The sequence below is a fragment of the Malaclemys terrapin genome, chromosome 9 (genome assembly GCF_027887155.1).
Source record: "Malaclemys terrapin pileata isolate rMalTer1 chromosome 9, rMalTer1.hap1, whole genome shotgun sequence".
NCBI classification, from domain to species: domain Eukaryota; kingdom Metazoa; phylum Chordata; order Testudines; family Emydidae; genus Malaclemys; species Malaclemys terrapin.
Window position 1 is genome coordinate 99,354,416 of NC_071513.1, and position 16,497 is coordinate 99,370,912.

Genomic DNA, 16,497 nt, shown 5'->3' on the forward strand with positions numbered 1-16,497 from the left:
TATAATTGGACCTGGGTGTGTGGCTGGTCCTTTGGGATTGGAAGAACCTTTTCTTTAATATGATGAGGTAAGATTTTCAGTAATCATCATCCTATCTGACGTGTGTGTCTGGATGGAGGCCTGAGGCTGGGCACTTTAAGGGAACTGCGTTGTTTGGACTCTGAGTAACCAGTGAGGTACTACAGAAGCTGTTTTGGTAAATCCAAGTATTGGAATATCCACCAGCGTTTGGGGTTGGTTTGCCCCGTTCTGTTTGCAGTTCACCTTAATTGAGTGACCTCAGCTGGCTCCCACGGGCAGCACCGTCATACCCCTCCCCACTTGCTCCCCACTCCCAGCGCCCCCCTGGCCTTTCCCTGCTGCCAGCAAAGAAGTCCAGCAGCCGTTTGAAAATGCGGTGGTGTTTACTCCGACGCCTGGCTCACATGAAACACACGCGGCTGCCCGAGATCTCCCGCCAAACCCATGCGAGCCTGCCCCACTCCCCTCGCTGGGCCGTCGCCACGTAGCTCCCCAGGGGGCAGACAGGCTCCTTGTCCCTTGGGGTGCCAGAGCTGCCAGCTGCAGTGTTTGGGGGGGCCCAGATTCAGCCAGCGCCCTTCAGCTCACTTGCCCCTTACATGTAAACGAGGCAAGCAAGAGGCGCAGCTGGGCACAGCGCAGGCACGGAGGGCTCCGGACTCTCTGGTTTGGCTGCCATCTCTCCCCGTGGTCCGGGTCATTTCCGTCTGCGGCTTCCACAAGCAGCCCCGGCTGAAGGATCCAGCCGCAGGCTCCGCCCTGCAGCAGCTCTGTGAGCCCCGCCTGGGACACGGTGCCTTCGGGCATGGAGCCCATGGGGGGAGGCTCTTGTGCAGACGTCCTGGGCTCACCCACCCCAAGCGGGTTGCTATGGCAGGTAGCGCTTGGGGTCCCCGGGAAAGGGCGCTGCTGGCGCCTGGTTGAAATGGGCCATCAGGAAGATGCTGACCGTCCCCAGGATGAAGAGCGAGGCCATGACCAAGAAGCAGACGCGGTCGATGACTCTCCCCACCAGGATCCACTCCTCGTTCTCCTGCGGGGGAGAAAGAGACACATGCTCACGGCCAAACCTGCGGCGGGCTCCCGCTGTCGCTGGGCCTATGTCCCCTGGGGCCTTTGGGCTTCGGACCACGCGCAGCCACCACTGAACTCAATCAAAACTGCGCTCGCTTCCCCTGTGGCTAAACACGGCCCCTTCTCTCCTCCCGCCCCAACCCCATTTCCCTTTCCAGCTTGGTCTCTGACCTGCTTCTCCATACGCGAGTCCCTGCAAATTGGGCCCCTCTGTCCCCACTGCCCTGGGTCCCCCTCTGACCTGAGCCCCCTGTGACGTTATTGACACAAACTGGGACCGTATCCATCATTTTTGCAACCAAGGTCCTGCAGTGGCACCAAATATTGGATAAAGGTTGTCATATGAGGTGTCTATGGAAAGATTATGATTTGCTAATTATGATTATGCTATCTGTGTGTGTGTATCATTTTTGTAGCTGAAGTTATAAATATTGGCTATGTACTTGTATCTCAATGTGTTTTGATTCTAAGTAGCCCGGTGAAGCATTTGGTCAGCTTCTTGAGAAAGGAATTTGCAAGTTAAGTGCCCAGTCAAGAAACACTTAACTGACAATAGGACTTGGGAGACTCCAATCCACATAAGAAGTCTTCCTGGGGACATTCAAGTTAGCATGTGAGCAATGGCTGCTACCTGTAAAGAACTGAGTCATGCATGGACATGTGACTTGCCCATGTGACTCCAGGCTCCATCTTGCTGCTGTGATCTTCCACAGGGCAGAGGATATAAAAGGCCCTAAAAACTCCTCCATTTTGTCTTCAATCCTGCTTGTGACCTCTGGAGGAACCTTGCTACAAACTGAAGCTCTGAACAAAAGACTGAATGACCCATCCCAGCTGTGGATGTACTTCAGAGACTTGATTTGAACCTGCAGTTTATTCCATCACTGCTACAAGCCTGAACCAAGAACTTTGCCATTACTGTATGTAAGTGATTCCATTTAACCACTTCTAGCTCTCATCTATATATTTTTCCTTTCATGAATAAACCTTTAGATTTTAGATTCTAAAGAATTGGCAACAACGTGATTTGTAGGTAAGATCTAATTTCTATATTGACCTGGATCTGGGGCTTGGTCCTTTGGGATCGAGAGAACCTTTTTTCTTTTACTGGGGTATTGGTTTTCGTCCCCAGAATGAGTGGCACTGGTGGTGATACTGGGAAACTGGAGAGTATCAGGGAATTGCTTGTATGACTTGTGGTTAGCCAGTGGGGTAAAACCGAAGTCTTCTCTGGTTGGCTGGTTTGGTTTGCCTTGGTGTGCAAAGGAACCCCAGCCTTGGGCTGTCACTGCCCTGCTCTAAGCAATTTGTCCTGAATTGACTCTCTCAGTCGGGTCCTGCCAGAACCAGCCTCGTTACACCCCCTCTCGGTTAACGCTCTGCAGCGGCAGCACTCACATTGTCGAAGTCGTTCTGCTCCCGCAGCGTCTTGGCAATGTGGTTGCAGGCGTCCACGCAGGCCCGGATCTCGGGACCAGCCTGCACCAAGCTGTGACAGAGATCCTGGGTGCACCCGTTTTCCAGGCCTCTCCCTAGAGACGAGGAAGAGGAGGAGAGGGGATAGCACCAGGCACCAGAAAGCCTCCACCAACCGTCTCTATTACCCTCCAGCATCTCAAAGGCACCTGGCCCTTTGCAAAGCACCGGCCGGCCAGGCCCCAGCTCTGCAGAGCAGGTCGAACGGCGCACAGTGAATTCACGACTAGCTTCGTGCACCGAAGCCTGGTGCATTCGTGGCTGCTCTGGAGCATTTCACACGGTTTAGCAGCAGGGATGCCATGGCCGGCTGGCGTTGCTGGTGGTTCTCCTGTTTTTCAGCGCGGCTGGGCATCCAATCAGGGAGCCGAAGCACCGTCACGTGAGTCGGGTGCCCGGTCGCACACCTCGCGGGAGGGAAGAGCTGACGCCTGAATTTTGTTGGCGTCGATGATTCTCCCAGACGGGACGGCCTATGCGGGGGTGGGCTGGTGCTGCTTGCCTCGCCCCGCTCGCCGCCCGCTGGCGGGCACAGGGATGGGTTTGCATCAGGACCAGATGCCGGAGCAATGGGGGCTATTAACGCTCCTCTCCTCCACAGTCTGGCTCCTGGCATTTGGTGTCCATGGTGACACCCTCACCCCGGTACCGTTCCCCTGTCAGCACCTCCCTCACACCTCATTCCAGCCTTGGGGGGCTGCTCTTAGGGGGTGGATTTGCTGCCGGTGCAAGGCCCAGGGGGTCACAGTCTGTGGGGTGGGGGCGTCAGGCTGCCCCACCATGAGGTTCTCCCCAGCCCCGTGGAGCTGTCACTCACCGATCTTTTCCAGGACAGCCTTCATCAGCCCGGCCCTCTCCTTCTGCTTCTCAAAGATCAGCTCGGTCCGGGCCTTCCACAGCATGTACTCGTCAGCCTTCACCATCAGCCCCAGGGAGCTGCGGCGCCGTGCCAGCAGCGGGCGGGGGGCCATGTCGCTGCGGCGCATGTGCATCCCTAGGAAGTGGGGCAGCCGCCGCAGGCAGATCTGGGGACGGAGCGAGGAGCCGGTAATGTCACGCTCAGGGCAGGCCGGGGGAGCCGGTGCCGTCACGCTCGGGGCAGGGTGGGGGAGCCGGCGCCGTCACGCTCGGTGGGAGGGGGCCATGGGGAGCCGGCACCATCACGCTTGGGGGGACCGGGCGAGCTGGTGCCATCAGCTGGTGCTTGGCACAGGGGGGGTCCTGTCTGCTGGGGGGCTCATGGAGCCTGAGTCTGGCCCCGGGGCTGTTCCATCGGGCGCAGCGCAGTTTCTCCTGCCCGATGCCGGCGGGAGCGGAAGCAGTTTGGGCTCCATCTCCCCATCTCTGCCGAGTGGGAGCTGCCAGAGGGGTGCTAATGCCCAGCGGTTCCTTGGCAGTTGGGGACCCGATTCCGGCCCTGCCCCCTGTGCCCTCTTTTGGGGCTGTGCAAAGCGGTGTGGAGACATGGTCGGATCTGGGCGGTGAGCCCGCGGCTGTGGTGCTGCCAGGGTAACGAGACACCTGGGTCAGAAGGAGCGTGCCCCACATGCCATGGGTCCGGCCGTCTGGCCATTCTCTGGGGCTCTCGACCCTGGGAAATGACTTGATGGCTCAGTGCACTTGCCTTTGCTCTCTGACCTTCCCCCCACTCTGCCAAAGTCAGCGGGAGCTGCATTTTCCTGAGGCAGCGACGGGCACGGGAGGGAGCAGGCAGTTACCCCAGCCCCGCAGCACGGGCAGTGCCTACTCCCCGGAGCTGGCGCAGGGGGAGTCGGCTCTGGGAGGAGCAGGAGGCCGATCACGCGTGCGTTAAGCGGGTCTCTGCCCAGCCCGTGTGGGAGCGCGCGCTGACCCCACCCGATCTACCTGCCGCACTTTCTGCGACATGGCGTGCGTGTTGGGTGTCCTCAGCGAGACGTTCAGCACGATGACGGCGTTCGCCACGATCACCACCGTCACCACCAGGAGAAAGGTCAGGTACCTGGAGGAGAGAAGGGGCCTCCGTTGCTGGTCACCAGGCCTGCTGCCCCCAGCCCCACTTCACTAGCCCCGTCACAGGCCACGTGGCATCTGCCAGCTCTTGGTGCGGTGCCCTAGCAGCAGGCATAGGGCAAAGCCGAGGGCTGGCTGGGATCTGGGAACAGGAACCACCTGGATCTCTCGCTCCACAGCGCGTATGTACATAGGAGACAAAGGGAGCCCAGACCACAACTTCCCAATGGTCCATCTAATCCACCTAGCAGCAGACATCTCCTCTGAAAATGCCCCTGGCTGTGCAGGACTGCTGCATGGGGGGATCTCCTGCCGAACTCCCAGCTGCGGGCTCACTTTCTGTTCAAACTGTGAAGGATGGTGCTTCTAGCTCCATCCTAGCCCCCGGAGCACACTCTCGAGTCTGGCCATGCCGTTTGCCTCTGCACCCTCCTGCAGCGGTGAGTTCCGCAGATGAACCCTAGGCTGTGCAGCAAGGCATGTCCTGTGGGCCACTAGGAAGTTCTGTTAATTCATGCCCTTGTTCTTGCGTTGCAGGGCAGGGGAACAATGAGCGGCATGGCCACACATCCAAGGTTTGAGTTACCAGTCCCCTATCCCCACCTACGATGGTTCTCATTCTCTGGCCCTGCCCATTCCCGTTGTGTCCCTTGGAGCAGGGACTCCAATAGTCTCAGCTGGGATTGGGGCGGGGGTGAGGAGCCCAGCGGGTTTGGGAGCTCGCCTGGGGCCCCAGGGAGCATCACTTACTTGCCAATGAGCGGCATGGCGTCGGAGGTCTCGGGCACCTTCTGTGCGATCAGGAAGAGGAAGACTGTCTGGGCCAGGAGGACGTTTATGGAGACTGTGCACTTCTGGCCGCCCGCTGTTGGGATGCAGAAAGCAAGAGATTAGCCCGTGTCTGCACCGAGACCCCCCAAGCGCCGGAGCCCTCTGGGAAGGGCTTTGCTCTTCTCCCACACACCGGAGCCCGCCAGGAGAGTGGTTAGAGCAGAGGGCTGGGAGCCAGGTGTGGGAAAGAATTTTCTGCCGTTCCAGCCCGATATGTGCGAGCGAGCCATGCACTCCCAGAGACTCAGGGGGAGCTGGCCAACGCTCAGGAATGGGGGCCGGGCGGTGCCGAGGGGCCAGAAATGGGACATAACTGGGCAGGGGCGGGGGAGAGGAGCCAATCTTCTTCACGTTTCAGCCCATTTTGGTTCAGATAACCGGGCCGTGAGGGTGACCCCCCAGTGGCCTGTCACACTCGCGTGGGCATCGGACTGGGTCTGTCCCCTTCAGCTGCTGCTGCCCCCTTCCCACTCCGGGAGGCGTGGATTGTCCCCGTGCCAATGCCAGAGGCTCGAGCCATGGCGGTGGTGGGTGGCACCGAACTCGAGCAGGCCCGGGCTCTACCTTTGGCCGGCAGGAAATACACCACCACGGCCACGGAGGAGATGAGCACGCAGGGCACTATGATGTTAATGACGTAGAAGAGCGGTTTCCTCTGGATGATCAGGTAGAAGACGACCTGCTGGTAACCCAAGTCGTCCGGGGTGAAGCGCTCGGCGTTCACGATCTTCTTGGCTGGCCGGTGCTTGATCGCCCACTCCCCGTTCTCTGCGGGGAAGACGACACCACGTGGCTATGGAAACCACCCAGGCCCAGCCTCCCGGGGAGCCCACTTTGGGCCCCGACTCCCCTTAGGAGCAGCATGAGCCCCCCCGGGGGAACAGGAGCTCGTCCAGCGACCCCTGCTGGCGGATGCCCGGAACTGCCTCTTGCCCATATTAGAGCTGCGTGGGGGGGCGTTGCTTTTATCTGGGGCCTTCAGGGGCAGGAGGATAGATGGGAAGGGGAATCCCGCTCGCTGGGACGGGGCCCTGGGTGCGGGCGGAACATCACCAACCTGCCCATTCTCCCCAGGCGGTTGTGGGCGTCTTTGGAAACAGCAGGGGTGGGCGGGCCGAGGTCTGGGCTGCGAGTCCGTTCCTGTTTGCCGCCTCTCTGCATGCCGCCCAGGCCCGACGGCGTGAATGACAGGCCCAGCTGAGCAACTATTGACAGCAACGGGGAGCCCATTCACCCTGTCCCCGCTGCCGCCACGTCTCTAGGGGGACAGAGGGAGCCCGAGACAATGCCCCCTAGAGACGGGGGGAGAGAAACCCTTTGCTGGGGGCTTCCCACCGGGGGACAGCTAAAGATACAGGGACAGGGGCTGGGAGAAGATTTACAACAGTGCCCGGGAGCCCTGCTATGTTCTCTGTCATGGCAGGACATACACAGTCACCAGCTTAATGCACCCTGCTTTGCAGGGGCTGGCTCCCAGGGGCCCGATCCTGCTCGGGGGCTAAGCGTCGCCTGCCCCCTGGAGCCTCGTCGGTGCAGGGGGGTTGGATGGAGACTCAGTCGCTCTCCCACCTGACTCCCGGCCAGCGGGGGAAGCGGCGCGTGATGCCTTATTCAGGCTTGTTGGTTTCCTGTCGGCTGCAGGAGCGATAGATTTCATTTTTTTACCAATCTAGATATCTGGCTCGGCCCGGTAATGAAAGAATAAATCTCGCCGCCCAAAAAGCATTTTGTTCCTCCAAGATGCAATTAAAAGGTGATGGAAAACATCCCTGTCTGCCCGTGACAGCTCCATTCCCCGCGTCAATCCGCTCCCGGTCCCGGTTAGAAAAGCTCTCTCGGAGTGTGACTATTGACTTACGTACCTGTGTCATGGTGGCAGCTGCTAAGAACCCGCTGTGCGGGGGATACCTGCTGGGCATGCACGGGACAGCAACTCCTGCTCCAAAGCCTGGCTACAAAACCTGAACCGGAAACCTGCTCCAGCCAATAGGGAAGGACCTAGGACAGTGCTCAGGGCCCCAGTGCACCTCTGCTCTCTGGGATTTGGGTGATGGTGATGCCCACACCCTGAACAACTTTCCTGACCTGCGTTACCCGAACCGGATTCAAGCGGCAACGTCCCGCGCTCAGAAGTGACAGCATGAGAGCTCCCTGTGCGCCCTCCCTGCCTCGTTCATGGCACACCTGCCAACGTCTGTACCAAGGGGGCCGGCAGACAACAGCCTCCGTCAGTCCCCACCCCTGGGGCAGCCCCAGGGCAGGTCCATCCCGGGCACGGAATGAGGCCGGGGCCCTGTGGAAACAGGACGTGCCCAGGGAATTAACAGCCGTTGCCAGGCAGACCCGCGAGAAGGCTGAATTCAGGTTGCCCAGGAGCCCTTCGTTGTGGCCTTTCCTAAGCTTTGGGCGCTTGCTGGCGTAACCTCGGCCGTGTTCTTTTAACAGAGGGTTTGGGGGGGCGTTTCCTAGGGCATTGAAAAAGCAAACAGGAAATCCACAGGGTCGCGGATGTCCCCAGCCGCCACCACTGGCCCTTGAGCTAAGAGAATAATGGAGAGCGTCTTCCAGGTGGACAGGCCTCTGCCAGGAGCTTTCAGAGGCAGTAGAGGAGTGAGATTCGGGGATCGGGGGCTTCGTTCTGGGCTCTGGAGGGAAGTGTGCTCCAGTGGACTCTTCTGTCTGGTCTCCCCAGACTTCAGCCCTTCCCCTCCCACCTGGGCTTGGCCCAGTCCTGACTCCTCCCCATCCCTCAGCCCAGCCTCCTTGCTCAGCCAGACCTCCTCCCCCTTCCAAGCTCATCATCTGAGTCCCAATCTCCCCCAGCGCACCCCGTCTCTCCTCCCCACACCCAGGCCTCGTCTCCTTGCCCAACCAGTCCCAGCCTCCCCTTGCCCCCAGCCCCAGTCTCCTTGCCCAGCCAGTCCCAATTTCTCCCCACTTGTCCCCATCTCACTAGCCTGTTTCCCCCAGGTTGCTCCTTCCCCTGCCCCCACCTCCCCCCGTCCGACTTTTGCTCCCTCAGCATTTGAATCCAACGGTTTCCCCCTCCACGCTGCCGGGGCATTCGCAGCGGGATGGGCTCCCTGCTCTAAGCGCCCGTGCCCAGCCCCATCCCAGCCGGAAGCAAATTCCGGTGTCGCCCCACAGTGCAGCACGCTCAGTGGGGATGACCCGGGCACTGGGAGGGGACAGAGCATGCTCAGTGAGCACAGACTCATTGGAGATTTTAGCTGCTAGTCTCTACTGAGCAGGTGCCAACTGCGATTTTTCAGAGGCTTATACCGTAGCCAGGTTTGGGTGCATTTTCACCAGGATGGCAAAAGGTACATCCCTGCCACAAACACCTCCCCCCCAACCCCCCGCCCCGTGCCCTGTTCCGAATCCCTGCCCCAAAGCGTGGGGGCACCACAGCTGTTCAAGGGAAAGGTCCCCAGAATTTTTTAATATGGGCAAAACAAGATATTTTTCCTCGGTCTTGGACCCAGCTGAACCGCTTCAGCTGATTATTTTCCCAAACAATTCAGCCTGAGGCAGACGCCCGGTGTGGAGACTTTCAGCCGAATGGTTAAAGTTTGGCGAAGATTTTAAGCAACTGGCAATGAGCTCTCATAATGGGAAGGGTCAGGAAACGTTAATACCAGGCCATGCTCCCAGTCCCGCCTATCAGTCAGTTCAACGTCAGTTTCTTTACAGATGCCTCCATCCCACACTGGATGGGCTGGAGGGACCGGTTGGGTGGCTGGGATCCTGCTGCGCTTTGCTACGTGTCCGGGCCATGCTGAGCCACCCTGCCAGCCACTGTCTCCTCCTGACTAGTGCTGGCACCACCCTTCTGGCATTGGAATTTCCTCCTGTTGCCAACAGCTGGAAGATTTCTAGAGACACAACTGGTAGGCTTGCCCCACTGGGCCAGGGAAGACCCCTGGGGGAGAGATGGAGGAAGCAGGTCGTTACCTGTGAAAGCTTCGGGGTCGATGACGATCCACTCAATGGTCTGCCCATCTTCCTCCGTTAGCAGCAGGTTAATTTCATTGGCGCTGTAGGTCTGGGACCTGTGTGGCAGGGGTGGGGGGAGGCCGTGTGTGGCTGAGCCTGGCTGTCTAAAGGACACGCTCAGACAAACCGAAATGCCGAGATCCAACCCTAAGCGGGATCCTGGGATCGGCACCACAGCCAGACTTCCGCAGGGCCAGGGAATTGGCTTTCCCTTCCTTTGAAACGAGGCAGCGTCTGGGCTGCTACGTCCTACGGCTCCGGCACCTCCCCAGCTTGGGGTCAAGCCCAGCTCTGACTCAGACCCATCCCACGTAGCACCACTGTGGCCTTGCCTGGATCCAGCCAGCCGACAGGCGTGGGGGCACACACGGGGGAAGAGTTTTCATGTAGGCCCCAATCCTGCAATCCAACCCACCCGGCTGGTCGCTCGCCTGGTGCGGGGCCTCCCCAAGTCTGACTTCAGGGGCAGGATGTGGGGTGTTAGGTTTCCGGGCCAGGGACTCCGTCTGTCTCTGCAGTATGGGGCATCAGGCACACCACTGGGGCCAGGTCCCATCTTGATAAACGGGAGCTGGCTTTTATCGTCCAAGGCCTTTCAGCGACACGCGGGATGAGCTCCCTTCCTGCTATCGATCGGCACTGGCCGATGCTGGGGGAAGGGACCCTGTGTCACTAACTTGGATGCACTCAGAATTTAGTAACCGCTGCAGAAATTCGATCCAGTCACACGTTGTGGCCACGGACTGATCGGAAAGGAACAGTTGGACGAGCCGCCAGGGGCCCGATCCTGCACCCCCACCAACAACAACACCCACCTGTGTCCATTGGATCGGGGCCCATACAATGGGAGAATTTGTGGGGAGCGGGAGGAAGAGTTGATCACAGACATTTCACTCTCCCTGGGCTAGCTCGGTCTGTCATGGGAGGGGATGGAGACGTCTGATAAAGCACACACAGGGCCCTCTTGGGCTCAGGGCAATGGGCTAGAACAGGGCCCTGGGTTTCTTCGGTTTGCGTGCCTTCGTTGCTAGCTCAGTGACCTACAGGGCTCATGCCATGGTAACCGGCCTGACGGCTGCCACGGAGCTGAGCGCAACCAGCCTCTGGCTAAGGCGGAGGGAGGTGCAGAGGGTCACAGCTGTGCGTGATCTCATGGGTCCTTAGCTGGTGATCTGGGCAAGCTGCCGCCTGAGAGGGGGCATGAGAGCCACCTGCCCAGCAGGAAAGCTGCGTGCGTGCCCCGGGCTCTGCCCCCTGCCCTCCCATCTGGGGGGCAGCCCAGCCCCTTCCCGAGCCGCCGCACTCACTGGAACACCATGGAGCAGTTCTGCCAGTCGAAGGGGAAGTAGGTGACAAAGATGGCGCAGGAGGTGCGGTAGATGGCGGGGGGCATCCACAGGAGGCAGCCATTGGATTCCAGCAGCGTGTTGCAGTACAAGGTGATCTCAAACACCCCGTCGATGCTGCGGGCAGGAGAGGGGCAGGTCAGGCCAGCCGGGCGCTCCCTCCCGCCCTGCCCGGAGCTCATGCTGTGGGCTGGCCACTGCCCATGGGGCTGGAACTGTCCCAGGGCCACAGAGAAGCCCCCAGCAAGGCAGAGGCGATCCCCAAATGCCCCCGAACATCCAGCCCGTACCCGACTATGGGCTCCAAACCCCCGAGAGCACCCTACCAGCTGTGGGACAGTACGTGATTGGCAGGGAAGTGCACATCACCACTGCCCTCTGCTGGATGGAATTGGAATGGCTCATAGCTGGGATCACGCCACTGCCTATTGGCTGCAACTCACAGGAGATAAAAGCCTACTACTGCTGCCTCTAGTAGAGACCTTCCCTTTAGCCCACCTGGTAGGGCCCTGTGCTGGTGGAGCAGAGCATGTGGGGTTCTGTCTGCAGTCCTGGATGCGTGAGAGTTAGCTGCTGACTGTGACGTCTCTGGGTGGGTAGCCACAAACCCGGCCCCTGCAGGGAATGGAGTGCCCTGGCAGAGGGAGGTCTGGACAAGGTCAGTTTCTACTGCTGGAGTCCGCACCAGCTTCCCACTGCCCCCCTGCCCTGGGCCCTGCAGCTGCTCACTTGTTCTCCAGGACGATGTCCGGCAGCCACACCTCGGTGGAGGGCACCCTCAGTATCTGGATGTTGTCGTATTCGTCAGGATCCCACTGCAGCCGATAATCGCACCATTTCTGGAATGGAGGGGAAGGGGCCGAGAAAAGCAGAGTCAGTCACTTGTCATAGAATTAACATCTCTGGCCACCCCGTGACCCCCCAGGACCCTGGGGCGTGGTCTGCAAGGAACCGGCATGCTCTGGCCACGGGCTGGGACCTGCTAGGGTTTCTCTGTGACTTGTTCTGGGAGCCGTGGCTGGGAGTGAACCCTCTGGCCATGCCGCTGATCTCAGTGCCAAAGTGGGGCCTGGCTATGGAACAAGCCCAGAACAATCCTCTCTCTCCCGGCTCCAGATTGTGAGTCTTTGGCCCCAGCCACAGCTGCCTTCAGGCCAGGAGGGGGCTGCGACCTGCCCTAGCCCTTGGGCTGCGGGTGCATCGGTGCGCTGGGGTGTTGGAGGGCTGCTGGAGCTTAGCGGGAGGTGGGGGGCATTAGCTGATCTCTGCCTGCTGCCCAGTCTGTGGCTGGTGGCACCCCTGGGCACCTTACCATCTCAATCCAGATGTTGGTGGTGAGGGTCTCTTCCCGCTCGTTCTGGAACCCAGAAAGGAGAGAGGGATTGTGGGATTGCTGCCACGCCGCCCTGCCCTCTCCCGCCATGGCTGGGCGGCCCTGCGGCAGCTCCAGTGGGGCTGCACGGTGCATGCCAGCTGCTAGGTGCTCAGGCAACGCCCTTCTCGTGGGGCTCCGGTGCATGGAGCCCTGAGGAATTACCTCCTAGGGTGCAGCAGCGTGTTGGGGTGTCCCAGGGGCGCCCTGAGCAGGGCAGCGTCCCACGATCCCAGCCCCCGCAGGGGAAGCCAGCAGCAGCCACAGAGCCACTGAGGCATGGCCAGGCCTTGCCCTCACTGCAACTGTGTTGCTGCTAGGAAACCTTGTGTCTAATGCATTCACTGCCCCGTGCCCTCCTCCGCATCCCCCCAGCCCCGTCACTACCCAGTGCCCCCATCCGGCACCCCCCAGCTCCATCACCACCCCATGCCCACCTCCGCAATCTCCCTCTTCCTTCCCCCCCACCCCTGGCATAGTGATTCTCCTCAGGGACCGTTACCAAGGGCGGTTCGGACAGAGTGTCCTGCAGCCAGTCCCATGGGCATCTGCCCTGGCACGGACTCCCCATTGTGATGGCAGAGGTAGTGTGAGGGATACCCAGACCGGACTGGCTGTCCCTGGTCAGGGCTGGGTGCTTTTGGGAGGAGAGGCGGCAGGGATGTTCCTGGCATCAGTGCCTCTTGCCTCTGTTATTCCCTGTCCTGGGCAGTGCACTCAGGTCTCTGTCCCCCATGCCAGGCCTAACGGGGGAGCAGCCATCTCTGCCCCCCCCCACCCCTAGGAGAAGCAGCCCCCTCCCAGTTTGGGGGCAGGGGCTGGGAGCAGTCTGAGCTGCTCAAGGAGAAAGGCAGGAAAGGGCCCAGCTCAGCGGCAGGGGTGAAGCCACCTGCCTTTTAACCCTCTCCTGCCTGGCGATGCACCGCGCCCCCCCCCGCCCCCGCCCCAGTGTCGCTTGGTAGCCGGCTGGAGGGGACTGGCAAGGAACGAGGGGCGGGGCTCTGCTTACCAGGGAGATGAGATTGGTGAGGGTCAGCTTCAGCGTGACGTTAATGATGTCGCCCTCCCCCTGGGCCGGGCGCAGGTTGCGGTTGTAGTTGGTCATCAGGGCATTGAGCAGCTTCTCCTCCTGGTTCCGGCACAGCACGGCTGAAAGCAGGGCACAGCCAGGCCCTGAGGGAAGCAGGCCCTATGCCACCCCCACCCGGCGGCCGTGCCAAGGCCAAGCGCCCATCCGGATGGTGCCAGGTGCCTGCCCTGGCGACCTGAGGGCACAGGGTGGGTCCAGCATGGGCAGCAGCAAGGCAAGCTTCCCCTAGGCCGCTCCACCAGCCTACCCCAGCCTCGCTCCTTTGAGAGGGCGCTCGGTGTCTGGGGCCTCTCCAGTGAGACCCAAAGTGGGCAGCTGCATTGTCAGTGCCCACGGGGCTGCCTGGCTTTGTGCTGTGCGCCAGGACCCGTCAAATGGGATTCCCACGGGACGGGGGCACCACACCGCTGCTAAATGGGAACCACTTCCAGCCTCCACTCACCTGCACGGGGTTTGAACTGACCCCAGGCAAAAGTGTAACAAGCAGCTGGAGCGGGCGATGGGACTGCTGGAGGGTTGGCCACGCAGAGGATAAAAGCCTACTCTTGCTGCATAGTAATGGAGTGACTTCTTGAACACGAGAGGCAGAGCTCTATCGGGGGTCAGGCTGGTTAAACACTGGACTAAACTGCCTAGGGAGGTTGTGGCATCTCCATCACTAGAGATATTTAAGAGTAGGTTAGATAAATGTCTACCCGGGATGGTCTAGACAGTATTTGGTCCTGCCATGAGGGCAGGGGACTGGACTCGATGACCTCTCGAGGTCCCTTCCAGTCCTAGAATCTATGAATCTATGCTTCAGAGCCAAAGGGCCTGGGATCAGACCCTGCCAATGCCCTGCAGGCAGGGCCGATGGGGGGGAGGGGGAAAGCTGGTACAAATTACCAGGGCCTGGTGGTCTGGAAGGGGGCCCGGCTTCCCTGGCTTCCCCCTCCACGTCTTGTCGACCCTGTTTAGCTGGTCCGCCCTTGCTGGGGTACCCAAAAAAATTCCGGAAGGGGGCCTGGGACCCGGCTTCTCCCCCCCCCCCATCAGCCCTGTTTAGCCAGTCCACCCTTGCTGGGGGGCCCGAAAAAATTTTTTCACCAGGGCCCGACCCGCTCTCGGCGGCCCTGCCAGAGGGGGCTGCCCAGGGCTCGGGGGCTAGAAGCCTGAGGATGCCGTGAGGAATAGCAGTATCCCATTTCTCTCCGGGGTGTGGGCCGCAGGTGTCCCCCTCTCCAATCTTTATGAGCCGGCCCCGACTCTGGGCCCCCAGAAGGAGAAAACGTGGCTTGAACTCACCAGGCAACGTGTGTTGAACCCAGCTTAACCGTGGTCTAACAATGGGGTCCTGCACCCTGTCAGCGCTGGCCTGGGATCAGTCCCCCTCGGCTGCCCAGATGGTTAGCTCATTAGCAGGGGCTTTACAAATCCCCTGCATTATTAAATTATTAATGGCCAGACCGGCCAAGCGCGTCTGAATGAAATGCCTCTGGGGAGAAGCACAACGTGCTAACGAATTACCTTCATTAGCAAAACTGCTGCTGCTGCTTCCTGGAAAGCGACGGGACTCGGAGAGCGTGTTGGGGGTTAGCGCTGGCAACTGGCCAGCAGCACTGTGTGCAGATGGGTGTGTCCCACACTCACGGGTGGGGGTCTGCGTGTGCCCCGCACACGCGTGTGCCCGTGTCTCTGGCTTCTCTGGGCTCGAAGCCCCTGCTAACAGGCATAGGCAGCAGCTGGCCCCACTGTAGCAATAGTGCCTGCCAAGAATTGTTTTGTGGCCTCCGTCGTTCGCGCTCTCAAAGCGGAAGGAGCCCAGTTCAGTCCCCCCTTTGTCCCAGGTATGAAACGGACGAGGGTGGGTGCCCCAGGACCGGCAGCGGGAAACGGACAAGGGTGGGTGCCCCACGACCAGCCGCGTGAAATAGACGAGGGTGGGTGCCCCACGACCAGCAGCGGGAAACGGATGAGGGTGGGTGCCCCACGATTGACTGGCAGATTGAAATGGACGAGGGTCGGTGCCCCACGGCTGGCAGCGTGAAATGGACGAGGGTGGGTGCCCCGTGCAGGTGGAGCGGTGGGAGTCAGTAGCAGCGTGACATCCCAGGGCAGTGAGCAGGGTTCTGGCGGGCATGTTACGGTGCAGGACCCCGCACAGCCGTTGAGGGCTGGGAGTGGGGTACAGGGAGCTGGCGCTGCAGGGGCTGGGGTGAGGGCTGCTGATGCTCACAGCAGAGCCCGTGGCAGCCAGGGCGTGAAAGGGGCTGCTCTCCAGGCAGAGATACTGATATTGGGAGCCCCAGTCAGGAGCGGGGCCCCGCTGCGCTAGGTGCTGTACGCACACATAGTGACTAGGCCAGCCTGCCGGGGGCTGTGCAGAATGGCACATTGCCCTGCGCCAGCCAGCAGGACAAGGGGGCTGCTGCTGCGCCCCAAGCCCTGAAGGAAGAGATGGAGAGTGATCATAGCAAGAGAGGAGGCTGCTCCCCGCCCCAGCCCTGGGATGGAGAGGGGTGGGGGTGGTCTCCTGAGCTGCCCTGATTCCCTGCTGCTGAGTCCAGAACAGAGCCATCCGTGCTCACAGCCACCTCCCCAGCACCATACCCGGCTGCCCTTCGCCCCGTCCGCAGGCCGGGCACGGCTTACCTGTGAGGGAGCCGAGGGTCGCGAGCAGAGCCAGGCAGCGCATGGTGGTGGCAGCTTCCCTCCCGGCACGGCGGCGGCTGTGTGCTCGGCAAGCTCTGGAGGTTTATTTTGGGCCGTGGTTGGCCCCCCTGCACCCCTCCTCTCCCCGAGCGCGCCGTGCCTGCAGTCCAGCTGTCCGGCCAGCATTGTCAGCTGTTCTCCAGCGGATGGCCAAATGCCTCTGAAACAACAATGGGGGAGGAAGCGACTCACCCGGGCAGCCACCTCCCGGGGGACACGCGGACCGCCCCTGCCCCATGCTGAGTTGGCAATATCTGTATGAGCCACGTGCGTGCCTCAGTTTCCCTGCTGTGCCCTGCTGCGGCGTTTGACTCCTGTAGCTGCCTGGTTGGTGGCCAGATTCCTTAACCTGGGCTGAACAGACCGGAGGAGGCAGAAGAGACAAAGGGAGCCAGGACATTAAGGCCAGCGTCGCCTGGGCACGTGAACACCGCGTGGCTGGAGCCAGAGCCAGAGCGGCCCGGTGTGAACACACTGTTCTCAGTGTCTGGGCTGGGAAGAGAGGGACGCAGAGAAGCAGGGCCTGCCGGAGCCCAGCAGGACCTCTGTGTCCCGCTTGCCTTTCCCACGCTGAGCTGCCGACTGCCGGAGACCAGATGCCAGCTGAC

The 16,497-nt window shown here is 60.7% G+C and overlaps 1 protein-coding gene and 1 pseudogene across 2 annotated transcripts; both read right to left on the reverse strand.

The window, feature by feature from the left end:
- Positions 1-379: 379 nt before the first annotated feature.
- CHRNG (cholinergic receptor nicotinic gamma subunit) lies at positions 380-15,946 on the reverse strand. Of its 2 annotated transcripts, none has more exons than XM_054038821.1 (12): positions 15,830-15,946; positions 13,118-13,257; positions 12,049-12,093; positions 11,466-11,575; positions 10,698-10,853; positions 9,349-9,446; positions 5,959-6,162; positions 5,314-5,428; positions 4,438-4,552; positions 3,389-3,596; positions 2,494-2,627; positions 380-1,054 (listed from the first exon to the last, which is right to left on the reverse strand). In XM_054038821.1, the coding sequence occupies exons 1-12, from the start codon at positions 15,870-15,872 to the stop codon at positions 890-892; spliced, it is 1,533 nt and encodes a 510-aa protein (XP_053894796.1). In that variant the 5' UTR covers positions 15,873-15,946; the 3' UTR covers positions 380-889. The 2 variants fall into 2 exon arrangements, with proteins under 2 accessions (XP_053894796.1, XP_053894798.1); XM_054038823.1 differs by having other exon boundaries at positions 13,118-13,373; positions 15,830-15,866.
- Positions 13,382-15,823, reverse strand: LOC128842697 (uncharacterized; annotated as a pseudogene).
- Positions 15,947-16,497: the final 551 nt, after the last annotated feature.